This window comes from Lissotriton vulgaris, chromosome 6, assembly GCF_964263255.1.
Source record: "Lissotriton vulgaris chromosome 6, aLisVul1.2, whole genome shotgun sequence".
In the NCBI taxonomy this organism is placed as follows: Eukaryota; Metazoa; Chordata; class Amphibia; order Caudata; family Salamandridae; genus Lissotriton; species Lissotriton vulgaris.
This window is the reverse complement of record NC_141694.1, coordinates 935,509,311-935,531,242: the sequence shown is the minus strand read 5'-3', so window position 1 is coordinate 935,531,242 and position 21,932 is coordinate 935,509,311. Positions and strand designations below refer to the sequence as shown.

The window sequence follows — 21,932 nt, the reverse complement described above, 5'->3', positions numbered from 1 at the left end:
CTATACCTGCCATTGAATGAAGACAAACACGTAAAGGGCTAAAGAGACTGATTTGAGAAGCTACGGGGCATATTTACAAGGGGATTGCGCCACTGGAACATCACTTTTACTGACTTTAGAGTGGCGCAATGTCCTGCACCATATTAACCAAGTGGTGTTATGCCACTTTTTGTGGCTTAACCCCACTTTGTAAAAATAATACCCTTTCACGCAGGTACCTGCATGAAAGGGGCGTGCACTGGGTGTTGCTGTGGACCTTCCGCTGCAAGACCCATTGCTTTTTTACGCTTTTCCGGATTTACAAGGATTCATACATTTGAGGCAGGGACGAAAACTGATGCCATGCAATAGCAGGCGTTAGAATGGTACATTGAGGAGGAATACTTTTATTTCTCCTTGTTTTTGCTTTCTCTATGTGTGCTGCATTCTGCAGCACACATAGAAAGATCAAAACGCTATTATTGATTGTTTATACGCAGGAAGGGAACCTTACTGCACAAGAACAATCATTCCCTGCAATGCAGGCATATGGTGCAAGGGTTTCGGGGTTGGTGTAGGCAGCTATTTTTAGTGCCAGTATTAAGAAAAAACACAGGGGTGCACTTTATTGTTGTAAATACAGCACATTCATGAGTTTGGGAAATGGCAGAGTGCGTTGCTGCAAATTCTGCAGCAATGCCTGCTGTGCCATTTCCTTGTAAATAGGCCCATGTTCTAAGTTGTTTTCATTTGTATTTCAAACTCTTCAAGCTCATTGCATGAAAATATTAAAAACTGGAGGCTTAGCAAATGACAGTACTGAGGATGTTATGTTTTTAATGGCATTCTGAAGCAACCTACTGGTTCAGTGCTATATGAAAACAACATATATAAAGAATGGTGTCACACATAAAAATGGACATGGCATTTACAATTCGTTTCATGAAATGTAAGACCCCTGTGTCTCTTTCCTAGGTAAAGGAAAGTGTAGGCTTAGAAGTAAGTCAACATAAAAACGTTAAAACATAGGAAGTTATGTCAGTTATCACATAAAAGAAGCAGCTTTAAGTAACGTTGAGTAAATAAAATGTGCTTTTTGGATTTTAAAGAGCTAATAGAGTTAATAGTTTGTTGCGTTAAGGAGAAGGGGTGGCTATAGATCGCAACAATAAATGCCACGTAATTGTAGGCATCAGGCCTGCTAATTATTCAATTTAATATGATTTAATATGATTATATAGTTTTCATAAGCAGCCGCCCTCGCTTCAAATGCAGGTGGAATGGAAAGAGAGTATTTCCTTGGGGGAAGGATGTTCCTGTCTCTTATGTCTTTGTGTACAAGTCATTTTCTCAACTCTAATTCTATATTTATATTGCATAGCTACAACTGTAAAATATTGATGGGAACCTATTACATACTTCATATTAACTGATTAGTGTTATCATTCTCCTTTTGTCTCCCACAGTTAAATCAAAGACAGTTAATGGAACAAGTATGTTCATTGGAAAGCTGTACATATGGCATGCATGCTTTGAGCGCTTAATACGTTTTGTGCATGAAATAATGCTTTGACATGACTGTTGAGAGCACTGATGTCTATGTGTCCTATACAAATGGTTTTGTAGCCTCTGCATTATGAACAGTAATGTGCGTTTTAGTGAATTCTAGGGTGGGCGTAGGGGCCTTGAAGTGGCCACAAACAACAGTTCTTGCACTTTCAACTCGAATACAGACTAGAGGCCTCATTACGAGTACAGCCGCTCGCGAAGGCAGACTGACCACCGCAACCACTGTGGATTCGCCCGTAGTATTTTTAGTGTAGTGGTTGGACCGCCACAGGATCGCCACCTTTGTCGGGATCCAGAATCACGCAGTGGTGGTGCAGCAAAGCATATTACAGGTTGCCTGTCCACTGCCCACTTCACTGCTCCTGGCCCTGGGGGTGCACTCAGGGGGGCACATGTTGTGCCCCCCAGGAATGCACCCCCATTCCTACACAGTGTTTCATGCACAACATGGTGCATGCTGCACTGTACAGGAATGTGCTGTCATGGCGGCTGTCTTCTGTTCAGGCTCCTCTATGGGCCTAACACAGCCCCCTCCATGAGACCGCTGCAGCACCACCCACCTGACCTCAATTCAACTCTGAATCTGGCAGCTGGGTGCACCACAGGTTTGGCAGTCCTCCTGAGGATGCAGTGATGGCGGTGCCGAAAGAGAACTGCCAAACTCGTAATCAGCTCCTAAGCATCTCCTATCTCTACATAGTAAGGCATTTTCTTATTGTCTCCAAACAACTAGATGATGGGCTCCACCGAAGGACCTTAGTCAGCATCTGCCTTTAATTTACTAGTTTTTAAGTACATCTAGGAATCGTTGAATTTAAATAGACTTAGAGACACTGCTTTAACTGTCTGGACTTCACACTCATAGGCCCTGCAGTTGAAAAACAAATTACTTTTTTTTGTTTTGATTTTCAAAGACCTTTATTGAATATGATACGTGTCACACACAGCACTAGGCCTACAACCCGGAGGCCGGCCACTCCAAATGTTTAGGATTAATAACAAGTCTTATCCCGTATAACACAGCCTTTCAGCCGACAACCCAGGGGTCCGGCGGCAAAATAGTACAACCGTGTGTTACCAAAACAAAAAAGAGAGAGGGGGGATCATTAGGTGGAGACTACCACTTCACCGCTCCATCAGAGCCCTATTGAATCCAGTACAGTGTGTGATCCCCATATCTAGCCCGCCACCCCATCCCTCCTGATCCCAATTAGGCCCACCCAAACAAATAAGACGAAAGGAACACCCGCCACTCCCACTCCCATGCACATCTGTCTCCACTTAGTTCCATAGTATACTACATCTGAATCTAGACTGCTCCGATGCCCAACAAACGCCATAATGTTTTTGGCTCCTCACTCCGCGTCCAACACCACGCCACGAGGGGGGGGGGTCCAGGTCAGACCCCGCACCCCGAATCCCCGGGCGCCGCCCAAGCTGCCGAGCAAGGTAAGCCTCATTCTCTGTACCAACCCCACCATCTTCCGCCTCCCAGGGGCATCAACTAGTATCACTCTATCTAGTTGGGGGCTTATTCTACTTCGGGAGGCTGCGCTACTTCGAGCACTCCCCCCTCCTCTACTGCCCCCTCCCCCTCCGCCGTCTCACCCTCTGCACTCTGCAGACGCAACCTATAAAGGCCCCTGAAGTTCTTCGGGCAACTGCTTGGTGGCAATAGCTCACTATAATGTTCCGATTGGGTGCAACAATACATCATGTTGTGCGCCCATCTTTTCACTGTGGGCAGGGGTCCTCTCATCCAGCACATCGCCAGTACCCGTCTGGCAATCAGCATTCCCATGTCCGCTAGGCGCCTAACACCCACCAGCAAAGGCTTGGAGTACCCCATTAGCGCCAGCGCCGGATCAGGGGTCAAGTCTGTACCCAGGATCTGGTTTAATTCCGCATAGACACCACACCAGTATTTATTGACCCCCGGGCACAACCACGCCAGGTGTAAGAAGTCCGCTACCTGTGTTCGGCAACGTACACATTCCGCCGAGCTCCGGAGCCCATATCTATGTAATCTCTCTGGGGTATAATAAACTCTCTGGAGAAATTTTAAATGCATCAATCTATGTCTACCATTTACCAATATCTTCTTCGTGCTCATGCAGCAGTATCTCCACATGTCGTCGTTGACGGTAGTCTGTAAGTCCTGTTGCCAGGCGGCTCTGGCTTTCATATACTGTTGTTCCCTATGTGTCATTGCTGTTTTATACAGCGCAGTTACAAGCTTACGGGGCCTCTCCGCTTTAATTACATACGTTAGTTCCGGAACCTCCGGAGGCTCCACCAGGTCCGGGCCAAGTAATTCCAGTAAAGCGCAGCGCACCCTGTGGTACTGGAACTTCTACAGCAGCGAGGCACGGGCTATATCTGTCTCTATCTAGTCCCACTCTTTGGCCCTACCGTCCATGAACAAGTCACCCATTGTGGAAATGCCCAAGCTATGCAATTCTTGAATTACGCCGCGCTCTGTGAGCGGCGAAAGCCAGAGGGCCCATTCTATGGGCATGGACGGCGAGTATATGAGATCTCCTCCCTGCGCCAGCAGTAGAGAGTGCCAAGCGTGGTTCGTGGCCGAGAGTGAGTCCAATATGCCCGTCCTGCGGTCCGTTTGCCGGCATATCGTGGCTGGCAGAGACAGTGGTTCCGCGAATAGCCGTTCCATCCGAAGGTGAGGGATGCGTTCATCCCCATGTATCCAAGTATGGAGATGTGCTGCCTGCGCCACTCTGTAATATAGCTCAAGATCCGGGGCCGCTAATCCACCCATATTACATGGGAGTGTCAGTAGGGACCACTTCACTCTGGGATGTTTGCCCGCCCAGGCAAGTTTCACCATTAGCTGCGTCAGAGTCTGAAAGAAAGCTTTTGACAGCACCATCGGGATGGCACTAAATAAAAAGAGAAATCTTGGGAGAACCACCATTTTCATAAGGGCAATGCGTCCCATGAGTGAAAGGGGTAGTCTACACCAAGCCTCAATGTCAACTTGTAGTTTACTGCAGGCTACTCCGTAGTTTTCTCGTAGTAATGTCTCCGGATCCGTATGTATCCTTACTCCCAGGTACCGGACTGTATCACTGCACCACTGCAGAGGGAACTCCATTTCGAATTGACTCGTTATTGGGGTAAGCGGGAAGGCAACCAATTTCGACCAATTAACCCTCAAACCAGAGAGAGCTCCGAAATGAATAACCTCTCTTAGCATGGAGGACAGGTTGTGTTCCGGTTCGCGGACATACAGCAAGGTGTCATCCGCGTAAGTCGAGACAACTATCTTGTAAGAAGGAAAGCTGACTCCCTCAAGCCCATGGTATTCTCGCAAAGCGGAGGCCAGCGGTTCCGCTGCCAAAGCGTACAACAGTGGAGAGAGGGGGCAACCCTGTCTCGTTCCTCTGCCAATTTGAATAGGGTCAGTGACCAAATTCCCCAAGCGGAGTCACGCTGTCGGCTTATGATACAGGGCTCCTATCATTTGGAGGAACGGCTCACCCAGACCAAACCGTCTCAGCACCAAGGACATGATTGGCCACTCGACTGAGTCGAATGCCTTTTCCATGTCCAGGAAGACAGCAATCGCTTTCGTGTCCTGCCGCACATGTTGCATGGTACCCAATACCGTACGTATACTGTATGTCAAGTTTCTACTGGGGATAAATCCAGCTTGTTCCGGCCCGACCAGCTCATATGCCAAGAGGGCAAGGCGAGTCGCCAACACTTTAGCGTATATTTTGGTATCCACGTTCAACAACGAGAGGGGCCTGTATGAGCTGCACTCACTGGGCTCCTTCCCTGGCTTAAATATGGTTACTATTAGGGCCTCTCTCAACGAGGGCGGCATGGCTACGTCCACACAAATGTCGTCAAATAGCTTAGCTAAGTGTGGAACCAGCTTATCGTGGAAGGCTTTATAAAAGGAAACCGTAAGCCCATCAGCTCCCGGTGTGCAGCCAGAGCGCATGCTCGCTAATGCCTCTATTATTTTGTCTTGTTCTTTGGGTGCCATTAAGAATTCCCTATGCGTATTTGACAGCTGCAGCAGGTCAATGTGATCCAGGTAGTCATTCGCCTCCACAGTGAGATCACTACCTATAGCGGAGTACAGATCAGAGTAGTATCTCCTAAATTCTTCAGCTATTTCTCCTTCTTCCGTCACACTACATCCGTCCGTGGTTCACAGTTCCGAGATCAGGGACTTCCCCCTATTCCCTTTGATTAATCTGGCTAATAGGGAGCACGGTCGCTCCCTCTCCCCATACACACGTGCTGTGGCATAATTCCCCATGTGTTGTACCTCCCTATCTGCTTCCTCGTGATATTCGGAGATCATTTTTTTAATCTCCTCCGTCACTTTGTCACATGGGGCGGATCGCTGTCTTTGCTCAAGAGCAGCGAGCTGTTTTTCCAGCATCGCTAGTCGCTGTCGAATGGATTTTAGCACACTAGAGTGCTTAGACATTGCCACACCGCAAATAAATACTTTAAAGGCCTCCCATATCGTCTGGAAGCTGTCCACAAATCCTATATTAGCCTTAAAAAAGACGTCTATCTCCTCCACCAGCAACAGAGGGGAGTGATCGGACAACGTCCTAGGTAATACCATACAAGAGCTAATTTGGGCAATCATGGAGGAGGAGGCCAACCAATAATCTATTCTAGTGTGTATGTCATGGAAAGCAGAGTAATGTGTGTATCCCCTTGTTCCCGGTTCCTACTTCTCCATACGTCTTCCAAATCTAGTATGGTGATCGCCTGTTGTATCGTCTGTGCTGCCGCCGAGGGCCTGCGCAATGGGCCTGCAGACCTATCTAGCGCTGGGTCTAATACCAGATTCAGATCTCCCCCCCACAGAAGACACGCCGCTGGGTAAGTGCGTGCTACCTTTACCACCTTGTGAAAAAACTCTGCGAATCATAGTTCGGACCATACACGTTTATTATCACCAAATCCAGTCCCATCCCGGCACAGCGAGACAAAATGAATCGTCCCTCCGGATCTGCAGTCAAAAGTGTCTGGATGAGTTTGGATCTAGGGTTAACCCAGGTCAGCACTCCTCTGGAATGGGTTGTAAAGCCCACAGCAGCTATATTGCCCGCCCAGCCCCTACTAAGCAACATTCTACTCTTGAGTGGTAGGTGCGTCTCCTGTAAGAGAGCAAGGTCCACTCTATGTCGCTGTAAGTAGTTCAATACCTTTCTAAGCTTACGATGGTCATTAAGGCCACGCACATTCCATGTGAGAGCTCGGAGCGAAGTTTGGGGAGCATTATCAGTCAGTACAGGCGTGGAGGTCATGATAACCATACATATGTAGTGCATGCATCAGATGTTCTTCCGGTGACTCATGTGGGGTTGTGCAAAGACCAAAAAACTTCAATAAACTCCCTAGCCCATCTTCAATCAGGAAACAGTCCTCCAACCGACCACCCCCCACCTACAGCGGACCATCCCCAACCCGGCCTTGCCAATCCCGTGTCCAACCCCCCCACCCTCACTCCCCTCCCTCATGGTTGACGACTCAACTGAGTAATTGGGGAGAATCATGCACGGGGCCGAGGTTGCCGTGCCTCCATTGAACAATGTAGAAATACCCTACATCTCAGCAGCCTCATACAGCTCCCGCTGAAGCTCCTTAACCTCACCAACTGACTATACAAAGGGCCAGGGGCGGCCCGTAACTTTATCGACAATTAGAGATCATGCTGAAATTCACGCATCCCCATTATCTTGGAAGGTAGGACACCCTAAAGGTGTCCACTTATAATATGACAGAGAGCGCCACAAACGTTAACTTTATCTGCACATGCTGTTCGTATATCACAATCAGTTACTTGTGTCCAACTGCTTAAGCATTTCCCCCCACCGCCATCGTCCTGTTCAACAAATATGGCATTGTCCATAGTCCCAGTCCAGAGCATAGCAGTCTCGAGAGGAGACCCCCTTCTTGCCTTACCACCTCTCCTGACCAGCTGCAGTATAGACTCTACTCCTGCTCGTCCAAATGGCTCCCCACTTTTACCTCAACGCGTTGCTCTGGGTTGTCTCTGCGGCGCTCCTTCGCCCAGTTCTTCAGAGCTTGCTGCAGTAACCGAGGGTCCGTGAACAAGTGGGAGTGGCCTTGCCTGTTAACTCTCAGTTTCGCCGGGTAAAGCACAGCATAGTCCAGCCCCTGTTCTCTGAGTTGTTTCTTGTTGGGGGCGAAATGCTTGCGGGCCTCTTGTACCCCGGTGGTAAAATCCGGGTATAGTGATATTTCTGAGCCCTCATATTGCAGCGTCTTCTTCTCCCAGGCGAGCCGCAGCGCTGTGTCTCTGTCCCTATAGTTGAGTAGGTTGGTTATTATAGGGCGTGGCGGCATGCCCGGGCGCGGGCCCAGCGAGCGGTGCGCTCTTTCCACAATGAAGACACTAATAACTTCTCAACAAAGCGTTCCATATTACCCGTCTGCGTTGTCTCAGGAAAGCCCGTAATTCTGAGGTTGCATCTTCGAGAACGTGCCTCCAAGTCTTCGGTTTTGGCCAGCAGCAGTTCCTGCATCGCTTTTTCCACCTCTATGTGGTCAGTGCACAATTCCATCTGCGCTTCTTCTACATCCGTAAGCTGTCTTTCAGACATATCGAACTTCTCTGCATGCTTATCAATCCTCTCTGTCATTCTATCCATCCTGTAAGTCAGTGCGTCAATTTTGGAGCCCACGGCAGTCATGCTTGTCTGTAATCCTTTCTCCATAGCAAGCAGGATCGTTTTTATATCCAAGGTAGCAGTGGCCGCATCATCTGGATGCAAGTTCTCCGGCTCTGTGTCCGCAGTGTCCTGCGATTTAGACCTCCGCTGGCTAAAAGTGAGCTTGGACTGCGTCTTATCACCTTTACCCATCTCGGCGAACAGCTCAGATCGGTTAGCGTGACGGGTGAGGTACTGGGTTTTCTCTGAACCAATACTATTACAATAACCCAGCGGTGTCAGGGCAACACCCAAAGACCCCGGATTCCCCTGTTTTGGCAAACAGAGACACGGGATACTTCTCGATGACGTCAAAGACCAAAGTTTATTGGTTGCAACCAGGGACAGAGGTCTACGAAGTACACACGGGTAGTTCGACAGAGACTGCACCATCTCAATGAACAAAACTCGGTCTTTTATGCCGAAAATTACGCTTCTGGCAACATCACAATTTACATTTGGTGCATACAAAACTAACCAATGAACAAGTAGCATTTCAAAAAGTAACGAATCCCGACAGTCAAAGTTAATCCCACTTTCCGTTGTCCAGCCCACCAAAACGATTGCACATATGCTTAGTTTCCTGTTCGATCAGGCCGGACAAACCCATCATAAAACCTTCAACCCAGATCGATGAACATGTCGTAAAGGAAAGGCAGAAACAGATGGAAAGGAGATAGAGGAGTGGGAACGGTGGGCCATAAAATCGGACCACGTCCTGTTCTTTGATCTTTATCAGTGCAGCTGCTGAACAAGGAACTGGCTCAGCAGGATTCGCCCCAGGCGAGGAGTCAGTTCGGCCAGGTCAACCAGAAGTCAGCTAAGGCGTACGTGTCAAGGACTCGTTCGGCCACAATCATAGGGCCTATGTTAGGGCAACCATACAAGATGGCTGCCACATACAAAATGGAACCCGAGGGTTCAAACTAAATCCTCGAATGCAGAGTGTTCTCCTATATCGATTCATACGAAAACACTCAGACATGTTAGACTCGTCATTTGCGGTCTGCTGACACCAAAATCGTCCATTTCCAACGATCTTTACAAATCGGGTTTCAGAACTATCGAACCCAATTCGGGATCACTGAACCACAGACCCTCCTTTTGCCCTATCATAGGCAATAAACCCAGACCCATTTAATCTGAATCCGGATCTATATTCATCAGGTCATCGATATGCTGCTGTAGCATCATCTTATTACTATGCATCTCTCGCCGGACAGGTTTCCGTACGCACAAAGTAGCGCAAAGGCCACAAATAGCCGGAGCACACTGTACACAGAGGCAGAACATGAACAGAGTCACTAAGACCATCCCAATGACCATCAAAATCTTCCAACCCCAAGTGGATATCAATCCCCATAACCATCCCATCAAAGACCAATCCCCTTTGTCCAGGTGGACAGAATCGGAGATTTTGTGCAATTTAGAAATGGCTTGGAAGACTGACGGAGCGTTGTCTGGAATAAAAACGCAACAGCTCGATTGAATCAATCTACAAACTCCCCCTCGATCTGCCAGGATAACGTCTAGGGCAACTCTATTCTGAAGTATCATAAGTCTATCCGACTGGAGCTCAGCAGTCAGGTTACCAAGGGCACCGGCAGTCTCAACTATGGTGGACTCAACCACTCTTGTAAGCTGACGAATATTCCTACTGTTAGCCATAGGTCCCCAGAACGGCAGAAAACCCTTAAAGAAATCACCCAATTCTTGTCCTGCAGTGTCTTCTTGGCTAAAGACACCTCTAGCAATTCTCATCTTGTGATAATCTGCCGCAGCTGTAAAAGTGGGGGGTAACAGAAAGGAAACAAAACATGTGCCCGAAAAGTCATGGGGCAACCATGTGTATGCTTTGTCATAGCAAACAAAGTAGGTACCCTTAGCAGCTAAGAACGCTGGGGAAGACTGAGACGGAAACACGTAAGTCTCAGCGCAAACGCTCTTTCCTAACTGAGCTTTCGGATTCTTACCGTTGCCCTGCAGACAATAGTAACCCTTATGGGGCACTATCCAGATCGGTAGAGGACTTTTCCCACGCTGGTTAATACTCAGACTTACTCCATATCCAGTTACGTTCCAACCACTATATGGTTGCCTCTCGTCTTTTGGAATAGTCTCTACTGCATTAGTCCCTTTAATCATGTCGACTATGCCTCTAGCTATAGGACTATTCTTCGGATTATCTCTCGGTGAACGTAAGGGGTCAACACTGTGGGCATATATGAACATGGTTCTGTAAGCTCGGATCGAACCATTCAAACTAAAGGGCAGGACCAAATAAGGAATTCCTTTATCGGTGGTATGAGGCATCAACCCACAGATCCAGCAGTTCGTTGTATTGATCACTAACTGGTGCTGGTGCAAAAGCTGTATGAAGGAATTATTAGCGAACTCCTTACGTCTGACTACCTCATATTCAGGCAAAGGGTGGAAAGAATGAGAAGAAATAGTAGGTGAAGGTGTAGATTGCACAGTGGAATTAGACGTCACTTTAAAAACAAATGCTACATAACCAATTATGAAAATCACAAAACTCAATAGTAAAAGTATGCATGGTATCAAAAAACATTTCTTCGACATTATTTTGCAAATGCGTTTTCTAAAAGTCAGTGTCTGCACAGGTCTCTCCAACTCAAAGAAATCCATCCTAAACTAAAGGTGCTGCCCGCGGTGGTTGGTTGATTCTGCTTGAGAGTGCCTCTGCTACACCCAGGAAGGCTGCCTCGGACCAACAGAACCCGAGACCTAGTGTCTCAGACTTACACTCCCAAGACTGGTAACAACCGTGACCCTAGCAGCAAGAACCGGATGGCAGCTCAGAAAAACAAAAATACGTAGATCCTTGGTGGAGAGTTAACCTGCAAACATTAAAAAAATCAACTTTATTATTCTTTTATTTGTCCTTAATTCTCGATCTCAAATTGTATCTGTCTCTTCCAGGTAACTCTTGATCGGCAAACAAAAGATGAGGCTCAGTAGTGTCCAACCGCTCTGCAGGAGGTATTGATGCTTGCAAAAGACAATCACTTTCCAACTCTGAATTAGTCCCAATCAAACGAGCATCACTGAACGCTACAAATTTCGGGATTGTCTCGGTCTCAGAATCTGCGAGACCATCCTGAACCCACTTATCATACGGCAAAGGTAAGGGTGCTTTCTTCGTGTGGGAGCCGTGTATCCAGTGGCGTTTCCCACGAACTCGCACCGCAGATCTCGTAGATAGCAGGACTTGGTAGGGCCCAGTCCAACGGGGCTGCTCGTTCTTCGTACGCTGGAAATTCCTCACAAAGACCCACGAGCCAGGTTCTAAGGCGTGGCCTGGATCTTCTGTAGCTTGTGGAAGAGAGTTATATACCTGTTGGCGTAAAACACTCATTTTAGTTGTCAATTCACGCAAGTAATCACGCAAAACAGGGTATTCAAGGTCACTAAATCTCGTTGGTCTCGGTACGCCCCAAATATTCGCCGGGCGACCAAACACAACCTCATACGGACTCAAACCCATTCGTGAATGCACAGTCATTCGGGTGGACAAAAGTGCTAATGGCAAAGCATCTGGCCATTGTAAACCAGTGCTCTCTTGAATTTTGGCCAACTTGAGTTTCAGAGTGCCATTATAGCACTCAACTAAACCAGCTGATTGGGGATGATTTGCAGCATGAAATTTCTGCCTAATTCCAAGACCGTCACACACTCTCTTCATCACTTGTCCCACAAACTCACTTCCGTTATCACTCCAAATGATTCTCGGCAAACCAAACCTAGGGAAACATTCTTTTATCAAAGCTTTGGCAGTGGACAAAGCAGTGTTGTCCTTAAGGGGGTAAGCTTCTACCCATCTAGAAAAAGAGCAAACAACCACTAACACATACTTTAAGTTGTTGCATCTTTCCATATGGATAAAATCTAGCTGCAAAGCCTCGAACGGATACGTAGGAGCAAAATGACCAGCTGGTGTTGGAGTTCCCTTGCCAGGATTATGCATCAAACACACCATACAATTCTTAACCAAATTCTCTGCACATCTGGGTATTCCCACATTCTGCCAAACCGGAGCCAACAACTTGCAAATCCCTTTCACACTAATGTGTGCCAATCCATGTGCCATTGTAACAACTGGAAGCACATACGCGTTTGGCAGCAAACATCTTTGGTGTTCAGACAAATCAGTCCAGCAACCATTCGAATCCAACCTACCCTTACTCTCTCTCCATTCATCCAACTCTTTCTCCGAAGCCTCACTCTGGATAATCTTCACACTCTCAATAGTGTCTTCGCACATGCTTTTCTCTGGAACCCATCTCGCTGGTCCCACAACATACATTCGACTCGTCACATTCCTAGCAGTTTCTTTCGCAACCTCATCCGCAAACGCATTACCACGACCAACATCATCCGTAATCTTTCTATGGGCACTGCATTTCACAATCGCTATTTGCAAAGGTAACGTAAGAGATTCAAGAAGTTCATTCACCAGCTGCCCATGCTGGATTTTCGTCCCATGCGATGTCAAAAATCCACGTTCACGCCACAATCGTCCAAATCTATGAGCCACTCTAAATGCATACTGACTGTCAGTGTACACATTCACTCTTTTCCCTTTCGCCAACACACATTCTCTCGTAAGTGCAATCAATTCCGCCGCTTGAGCAGAATTGTGCGGGATACGTGCAGCTTCGACAACTGTATGTAAAGTCGTCACGGCATACGCTGCAGTGGTATCGCCATTTGGTAATTTAAAACACGATCCGTCAACCCACAAGGCATCATTACAATCAGGAAGAGGAGTATCTCTCAGATCTACCCTCCCTTTCGTCTCTTCTTCAGTTCTCAAGAAACAATCGTGTTGCTCTTCGCTATCATCGTCTGTCTCAAGCGAAATCGGCAACAACGTAGCCGGATTTAGGGTATTGCACCTCTTGATGTGCACATGGCTCGCTAACAACGTAAGCTCATACCCTGACAACCGAGCACTAGTCAAGTGCTGTGTCTTCGTCCGATTCAACAAGGTATCCACTGCATGTGGAACCATAACCACTAGCGTATTGTCCATAACCAAACCAGCAGATTGTCGAATCGAAACAGCTGCTGCTGCAGTTGCTCTCAAGCAACTCAGCAACGCTCTAGCCACAGGATCTAAAGTTGACGAAAAGTACGCACATGGGCGTTGCTTCCCGCCAAATTGTTGGGTCAAAACCGACAATGCACATCCCTCTCTCTCATGGACATACAATGTGAAAGGCTTGCTGTAGTCGGGAGTACCCAACACAGGAGCCAAACACAACGCATTACGTAATTCAGAGAAACTCTTGTGGCATTCCCCAGTCCAAGGAATAGGAGTTGGAGTATCCTTAACCGTAAGAGCTATCAAAGGCTTCGCTAACAAAGAAAAATTAGGGATCTACTGTCTACAGTACGACGTAATACCCAAAAACGCACGTACTTCTCTTTGTGTCGTAGGGACACTCATTCTCGCAATAGTCTGGATTCTTTCTGGGGTCAGTTTCCTTCCCTCCTTCGATAAGAGGTGACCTAGGTAGGTTACTTCTTGGCGACAAAATTGCAGTTTGGAAATAGAAACTTTGTGATGGCATTCGGATAAATGAGACAACAAGGACACAGTGGCATCCTTACATATGTCTTCAGTATCGTCAGCGACCAACAAATCGTCAACATACTGGATAAGGGCCGCACCTTCAGGTAAAGCCAACAAGTCAAGTTGCGTTTTCAGAGCTTGACTGTAGATAGATGGACTCTCACAATAACCTTGAGGAGCGCGCTTAAAGCGGGAACTTCGTCCTCCTAAAGAGAATCTAAAGATATCTCTACTCTCTATGGCAATCGGGATGCTGAAGAAAGCATTCTTCAAATCGATCACCGAAAACCAGGTAGCAGAAGCTGGAATCAATGTCAGTAACGCAGTAATGTCGGGTACAACAGGGAATTGCGGAACAACGATCTTGTTCACTTCACGAAGGTCGATAACAAACCTATATACAGGAGGCTGTGAAGAATCAGTTCTCTTCAGGACAGGCAAAACCGGACTATTGCACACATTACCTCGAGTCTCTTCAATAACACCCTTGTCAATCAGATCATAAATGATCGCCAAAAGCGCTCGTTCACCATCGCTTGAAATACGATATTGCGGAATGCGTGGTAACTGAGCATTCGCTTTCAGCGTCACAACATATGGGGGAATATCTAACAGGCCCACATCATTTGGACCCGTAGCCCACAACGAATCCGGTAACAAAGATAATTCAGGTGGAAGACAATCTTTCAAAACATATATCGGAGAAATCACATTCTCACCTAGGGTAAGATGTACTCCTGACGGAGAACAGTACATAGTCGCATACAATCTCTTCAACAAGTCAAGGCCTAGCAAGTTCTCATTACAACCTGTAGTCAAAAGAAGGGGTGCTTCCAACCTACGAGGACCAACAGAAAGAGGCAATGGAACGGAAATCGGATTCATAACGGGGGCGCCAAAAAAACCTAAAGAAACATTATTAAAGCCAGACAAAGGTGCGCCAGGGAGTTTAGAATGCATAATAGAACTCTTCGTAGCACCAGAGTCTAGCAGAAAAGGCTCTGACACACCTGATGCAATCACTTCCACGTAAGGTCCACTCTGATCTACCGGAACTGAAACAACTCCCTCTCTTTGTCCATGGCTGTCCTAACAATCATTACCTTGCTCTCCATCGCCTTCAACATAGTAATCATCTACGTAGTACTGTGTAGACTTCCCAGAAGAATTCTGCTGTTGATCGAAACTGTTCCATGAATTCTGCGGAGGCAAAGGGCGCGCGTTTTGTCCACGACCTCTACCTCTAGGCGCTTGTTGAGCACCTCTACCTCTAACACCAGGAGCACTATTAGCACGTTGCAACAAAACCGGACAACTGTTCTTATAATGGCCCTCTTCTCTACAATATGCACACTGATTAGGCCCATACTGAACACGCTGTTGTTGAGGAGTCTCGTCTCTTTGCGAGTTCCTCGAATACTGTTGAGGCTGCTGATAATCGCGCTGATTATTAACACGGGGTGGATAAGCTTGTTGTAGAAGAACTTTAGTCTTCAATTCCTTAGTCTTCTTATCCGCTCTCTCTAGCTCATCCTTACGCCTATTCTCGTAGTACTGAGCCGTAGCAAGAATTTGCGCCGAAGTAGAAACAGGCCAAGAACTCTCGGAATCCTTCAACTTAGTACACAACTCGGGAGGAAGATTGTGCACGAATTTATCAACGAATAATCTCTGGCCACCTTCAGTAGCCATATCCTGACCACTATGATCAACAAAAGTTTCCTCGAAACGCTAGAAAAAGTCTGAAACAGACTCGTCTTTCTTCTGCTTACAGGCTGACAATTTGTCCCAATTAACACGGACTTCAGGCATTAAAGTCTTCATGAGAGTAATAATCCTACCAGGAAGTTCAGTAAAAACATCTTCAGGCTTAGCACCTCCAACTTGTCTATCATTTGCTGCAGCGAGATTCACCCACGAATCGCCCAATTCATTATCATGATCTGTATGTCGAATGACATTCCAGATGGACTGTGGAACAACATTCCCAAACAACATATCTATATCCGCCAAATTCATAACGCACAAACTCACAGTTTGCGCAAGTTCTTTATAATATCCTGCCGGATTCTTTCGCGGATCTGGTAAAGTCTGTTTAAGCGCTAGAACTTCTGCACGTTTCCATGGTACATGAACCCACACACGCTGAAAGTGTGCTTGAACCGGTGGAATAGCAGCAGCATAAGCAGGTCTCCATACTGGAGGAACCTCTCGCATCGGATATTGACGCGCATGTCTCCTAACTGATGAATCTGGCTCAAACAGCCGTTCAGTAGGAACATCGCTACGGAGCGACAGTAACGTCGACACCGCTTTCTCGACATCATGTAGATTCACAATCGTTCCTTTGGCAAATTCCGAACGCAATCGTGACAATTCTACAGGAACTCTACCCAATTCGTACATCCATTGTTCATGGAGGAACGCACACATAAGCTCAAAAACATAACGCTGCTTTGGTGCTTCCCATTGTCGGAAAACATCCATAATACCTTCTAGATCATACTGGGACTTATACGTCACCTATCTACGTGCCATATGGTCAAGGACCACTCGTTCATCTGTATCGGGCAATTGGCTACGCGACTGTCTACGCTCACTCACAGGAGACATACCCATTTGTCCCAAAATAGGAGTTAGAAAATTAGAAAAGGCAGCGGTCATCCGCTGTCTAGGAGAAGGAACAGTCGGAAGGACAAGAGGAGACAAAGCAGTAGTAGTAGTAGGATCCATAGTCGGAACAGGCATAGAGACAGTAGTAGCAGGAAAAGGCAAAGTGGGCAACCCTTGAGAAGGCTGCGTATTATTGTATTGTATTGTATTGTAAGGGGTGCTTGTAGAGCGCACTGACACCATGGGTTTCCTGGCGCTGGTTGGAAGCAGAGGGGACAGAGGGACTAACCAGATTGGGGGAAGAGCCAGGTTTTTAAGGACTTACGAAAGAGAGTCAAAGAATTAGAGGTTTTAAGAGGAAGAGGAAAAGAGTTCCAAAGCTTGGGGGCCAGGTATGCTAATCTCCGGCCTCCAGATCTGCAGAGCTTGTAAGAGGGGACGGTCAAAAAGTGAAGATGAGAGGATCTCAGGTTCCGGGATGGGCAGTAGGGTATAATGAGAGATTTCAAAAAGGCGGGACAGGGCCCAGCTAACGACTTGAAGATGAGGCAGCCGATCTTGAAGGCCGCCCTTGAGGTGACAGGGAGCCAATGAAGTTTGGCAAGGAGGGGCCTGGCGGATTGCCACTTCGGGATCCCCAGGGCCAGTCTCGCCACTTGATTTTGAACAGCTTGCAGTCTAGCCACAAATGTTTTAGGCAGACCATGATAGATCGCGTTTGAAAAATCTAAGCGGGAGAGGACGAGGGCCATGATGACTTGCAGGAGGGCATCAGGTGTAAGAAGGTATGCCACTTTCCTGATCCTGGGCAGCTGGTAGATACAGGAGGAGACCACCGTCCCCACCTGCGGCCCAAGGGATAAACCGGAGTCAATTGTGACCCCCAGACTCTTCACCGAGGCCACAGGGGTGGGAGAGGGGCCAAGTTACGCCGGCCAGAAGTGTGGCCCCCAGAAGGTGGTGCTCCTACCGGGAAGGAGGAGCTCCGTCTTACCGGGGTTCAATGGAGAATGTGGGACATGACTGCCTGAAAATTGGGAATAGCAGAGGGGGAGTTGAGAGAGAAGATGAGTTGCAGGTCGTCCGCGTAGTTAAAAACGGTGACGTCCCACTGCCTCAGAGAAAAAAGAAGGGGTCGAAGATAAAGATTGAAAAGAAGAGGGGATAAGGAAGAACCCTGGGGGACCCCGCAGGGCGAATGCTCCCTAGGAGTCCTGAAAGTGCCCAGGCTGAGGGTCTGAGACCTGTCGGTCAGGAAGGATTTGACCCAGGCCAACGCCAGGCCTTGGATGCCAGCCTGCTCGACACGGTGGAGGAGGATGTTATGATCCACCGTGTCGAAGGCGGCTGACAGATCTAATAATAGCAAGGCCTGGAGGGTACCCTTGTCAACGCCGTCTCTCAGGGCGTCCAGCACGGCCAAGATCACTGTCTCCGTAGAGTGGCCGGGTCTATTAGAAACAACAACCAACGAAGAAGCTGGCTGCGGAGAAATAACAGGAGGCAAAGCAACAGGAGCTTGCACAGCCACAACAGGCTGTGGTGGTGCCGTAGCATTCTGCACATAAGGTGGTGGTGAATTTAGCAAATGCGACATCAAAGGGTCTTTCACAAGATCCTTTTCGTCTTTCTGCTCCTTAGCCGGCAAGACTGGGTAGCATCTGTCTACCGCTAACTTCCTCACTCTAAGCATCTGCTCACTGTTTTTCTCTTCTTCATCATCTCTGTATGCAACGGCAGCTTGTACCATTGACATACCCTTCCTATTCTTCTTTGCTAACTTAATTTCTTTCTGTTTGGCTTTCTTGCGCCATATGTGGAAAGAGTCAAACATAGCCGGCCGGGCTTTCTTCTTGAACAACTTCACTTCAAGATTATCTAAGACTTCTGTCTCAAAACTACCATAACGGGGCCACTGTAGGACACCGTCATTCTTCGTGTATTTTACCCAAAGTGGAGAAGCGTGGCTCAGTGGTTAGAGGCGGCAGACCCGGAAGCTGAGATCGACCGTGGACCAGGGTTCGATTCCCCGCCTCGGCGGGTCTCGGGCTCAAAATTCCACGGACTCGACAATTCTCGCTCTGGTGCCTACTCAACTCACGGGGTCACACTCTGTGACTCTGGGCAATAGCTTGCTTAATCTCCACTACGGCCCCTCGCGGCGGGATGCCTGGCTTTCACCTTGTGGACACCCTGCCGTGGTTTCTCACAGGGGAATACCAGGGCGGGTTCCCTAAGCAAGCGCCGGGACGCTTACGGGCAGCTGTGCGCTTTACAAGTCCAGCACATTTACATTTACATTATAGCTAATAGGACCCACACCATGCTTCACGTAAAACTCGTATGTAGGAGTTCCGATCGGAGGAACCGGACACGAATCCTCTAACCGGGAATCCCTCATAGTACCACAACTAAACAAATTCCTAAGACTGCTAAAACCAGGCATCGTGCTCACTAGTCTAGCTTCAAACAACAAGGGTAATCTAAAATCGATAAGCTCGTGAATACACAAATCCCTTGGCTTTGGGGCCTGCAGGTACCAAATCAAAGCTATCCACTAAAGGATACAAAACAGACTAAGAACTAGGAGACGCTCCCTTTATACTTAACTGAATTGCCGATGGCGTCACCAGAAGACCCGTCAATCGTCTCGCTCTACAATCGTCTAAGGCTCCAAAACAGGGCGACAGTCAGGGCAGCAGTCCTTCGTAGCCGTTGGGACGCGGGAAACCTCGCAGCAAGGACCTTTGGAACCACGTCGACATGCAGGGGTCGCTGAAGTGGCTGGCCACCCTCTGGAATTTTCTCACGAAGCTCCTCACGAACCTCTGGCTTGGACCGGTACCGCTGAAGTCGCCCCACGTTGGGCGCCAATTGAGGTACTGGGTTTTCTCAGAACCAATACTATTACAATAACCCAGCGGTGTCAGGGCAACACCCAAAGACCCCGGATTCTCCTGTCTTGGCAAACAGAGACAAGGGATACTTCTCGATGACGTCAAAGACCAAAGTTTAATGGTTGCAACCAGGGACAGAGGTCTACGAAGTACACACGGGTAGTTCGACAGAGACTGCACCATCTCAATGAACAAAACTTGGTCTTTTATGCCGAAAATTACGCTTCTGGCAACATCACAATTTACATTCGGTGCATACAAAACTAACCAATGAACAAGTAGCATTTCAAAAAGTAACGAATCACGACAGTCCAAGTTAATCCCACTTTCCGTTGTCCAGCCCACCAAAACGATCGCACATATGCTAAGTTTCCTGTTCGATCAGGCCGGACAAACCCATCATAAAACCTTCAACCCAGATCGATGAACATGTCGTAAAGGAAAGGCAGAAACAGATGGAAAGGAGATAGAGGAGTGGGAACGGTGGGCCATAAAATCGGACCACGTCCTGTTCTTTGATCTTTATCAGTGCAGCTGCTGAGCAAGGAACTGGCTCAGTAGGATTCGCCCCAGGCGAGGAGTCAGTTCGGCCAGGTCAACCAGAAGTCAGCTAAGGCGTACGTGTCAAGGACTCGTTCGGCCACAATCATAGGGCCTATGTTAGGGCAACATACAAGATGGCTGCCACATACAAAATGGAACCTGAGGGTTCAAACTAAATCCTCGAATGCAGAGTGTTCTCCTATATCGATTCATACGAAAACACTCAGACACGTTAGACTCGTCATTTGCGGTCTGCTGACACCAAAATCGTCCATTTCCAACGATCTTTACAAATCGGGTTTTGGAACTATCGAACCCAATTCGGGATCACGGAACCACACGGGTAATGCTCCGGGTCCTGCGATTTAGATTGTCCCCTATGCGTGAGTTGGACAAGGCCACAGGCCGTCTGCACTCCCTGTTCTTGTAGCGTCCGCAGTCCTCGCAGTCCTCCCCCCTTTCCAGCTGTTATGATGAGCCGCAGTGAACTTTATATCCGTCCGGGTGTCCTCAAAGTGGTCGCAATCACACCACACCCCACTATCTCGGCAGCGCAGCTCTTGGTTCTTGCTGTTTTGTGGTCATTATCCACTATTCACTGTAGCAGCCTCTGCCTGCCAGGACGCCGTGGAGAGGGGGGTGGTCACCCCGAGCCGAGTCCAGCCAGTCTCGCCAGTTGCAGAGCCGCCGCCTCCGTCTCTATCCACCACTGCTGCGGAACTGGCCCCCGCTTTTCGCAGTATCTAGAGCAGCGTGCAGACCCAAGGCCCCCACCGCAGTCTCACAGTGAGGCCAGACCACCAACCGTCTCAGTCACTCTACCACCACGCCGACTTTTAATGTTCAAGGTAGAATTTACCACCTTCAGACAGCAGCTCAGCATCCAGTCCCCTCTTCCAAGATGAATACTGCTCTAGTTTCGCTCGTTTGGCAGAGTTCGTGGCAGCCCGCGCCCCACACCCTTCCTCACTCACCGGTGGTCGCCGTCCGCGCCCAGGTCACCGGCCAGGGCGGTGCAGTAACACCACCGTCGTGCGGGCCTCACACACAGGTCCCCATCAAGGCACACTCTGCACTCTCCGATCACTGTGTTCGAGCACTAAGTCCCACAAAGCATTGGCCCGAGACCTCTCCCTGCTGCTATCCGGGTCGCATTGGTTTGTGTCTCCACTCAGGGGGTCGCGCTATCTTGCGCCCCTCTCTCGTCATGTGGACCGGTGTCTTCTGCGCCATGGGGTAGCCCTCATGGGTCCAGAAAATGCGCTGCGACGCCACACAGCAGGGCAAGTCTCCAATGTCGGCCCCGAGCTGCGGCGGCCCCACTCTACTCCGACAGGGAGCCGCTCTGCTACATCGCCCTGTGGGCAGTGCCTACCAGACGCACGTCGCAGCACGTCCGCCGGCCCTCCGATGTACGGTGGACCACGGCTCGTGGCCCAGTCCGCCCGCTCCCAGTCACGTACTCACCTGGGGAATCCACTGGTCTCCGCGGCTCCGAGCAGGCCGTCGCTGGTGCCGCAGCTGTTCGTCAGTGCGGGAAGCCGATCCCCAGCAGTTTAGTCATTGGTAGGTACAGGATAATTAAGGATGTTAGCAGCCTCTGAGCGGAGCTCTAGGCTTTCGAGGCCATATCGCTGGCCGGGAAGCTCCGCCCCCCCAAAACAATTTCTTTTTTTTGTGAAAAACTGGAAGCTGTGCTCTTTTGGGCAACTCATCCAAATTTTTGATTGGGCTCCTTCAGTGGTTAAATGATTTTTAATTATACAAGGAGGATAGAAAAGTTTTTAGGGAAAGGGATGTAACACCCTACCTCATTCAATTCGACCTAATAATCAAACGCTACTTGGCATTACTGTACTATTTAGCATGACCTTAGCAGGTGTCGTAAGCTGAGATTTGGATGTTGTGCGTTTTAATGATGGCCATTTCCAACCTCACTATGTTCCAGTGGATGTTGTATTCCCAACCGAAGCTAACCTTATGACGACACAAGCCACAAGA

General features: G+C 48.4%; 1 protein-coding gene across 50 annotated transcripts in view; it reads left to right on the top strand.

The window, feature by feature from the left end:
• LOC147708230 (uncharacterized) overlaps positions 1–21,932 on the top strand; it is a 2,035,583-nt gene that overhangs the window by 1,039,605 nt on the left and 974,046 nt on the right. For 46 of the 50 annotated variants that reach the window (XM_086926979.1, XM_086926974.1, XM_086926953.1 and 43 more), the window contains one exon: positions 1,446–1,472. The exons of the other annotated variants lie outside the window; for them this stretch is intronic. In XM_086926979.1, coding sequence (XP_086783105.1) covers positions 1,446–1,472 — 27 coding nt within the window. The remainder of the gene's footprint in view (positions 1–1,445; positions 1,473–21,932) is intronic. 50 annotated transcript variants of the gene reach the window in all.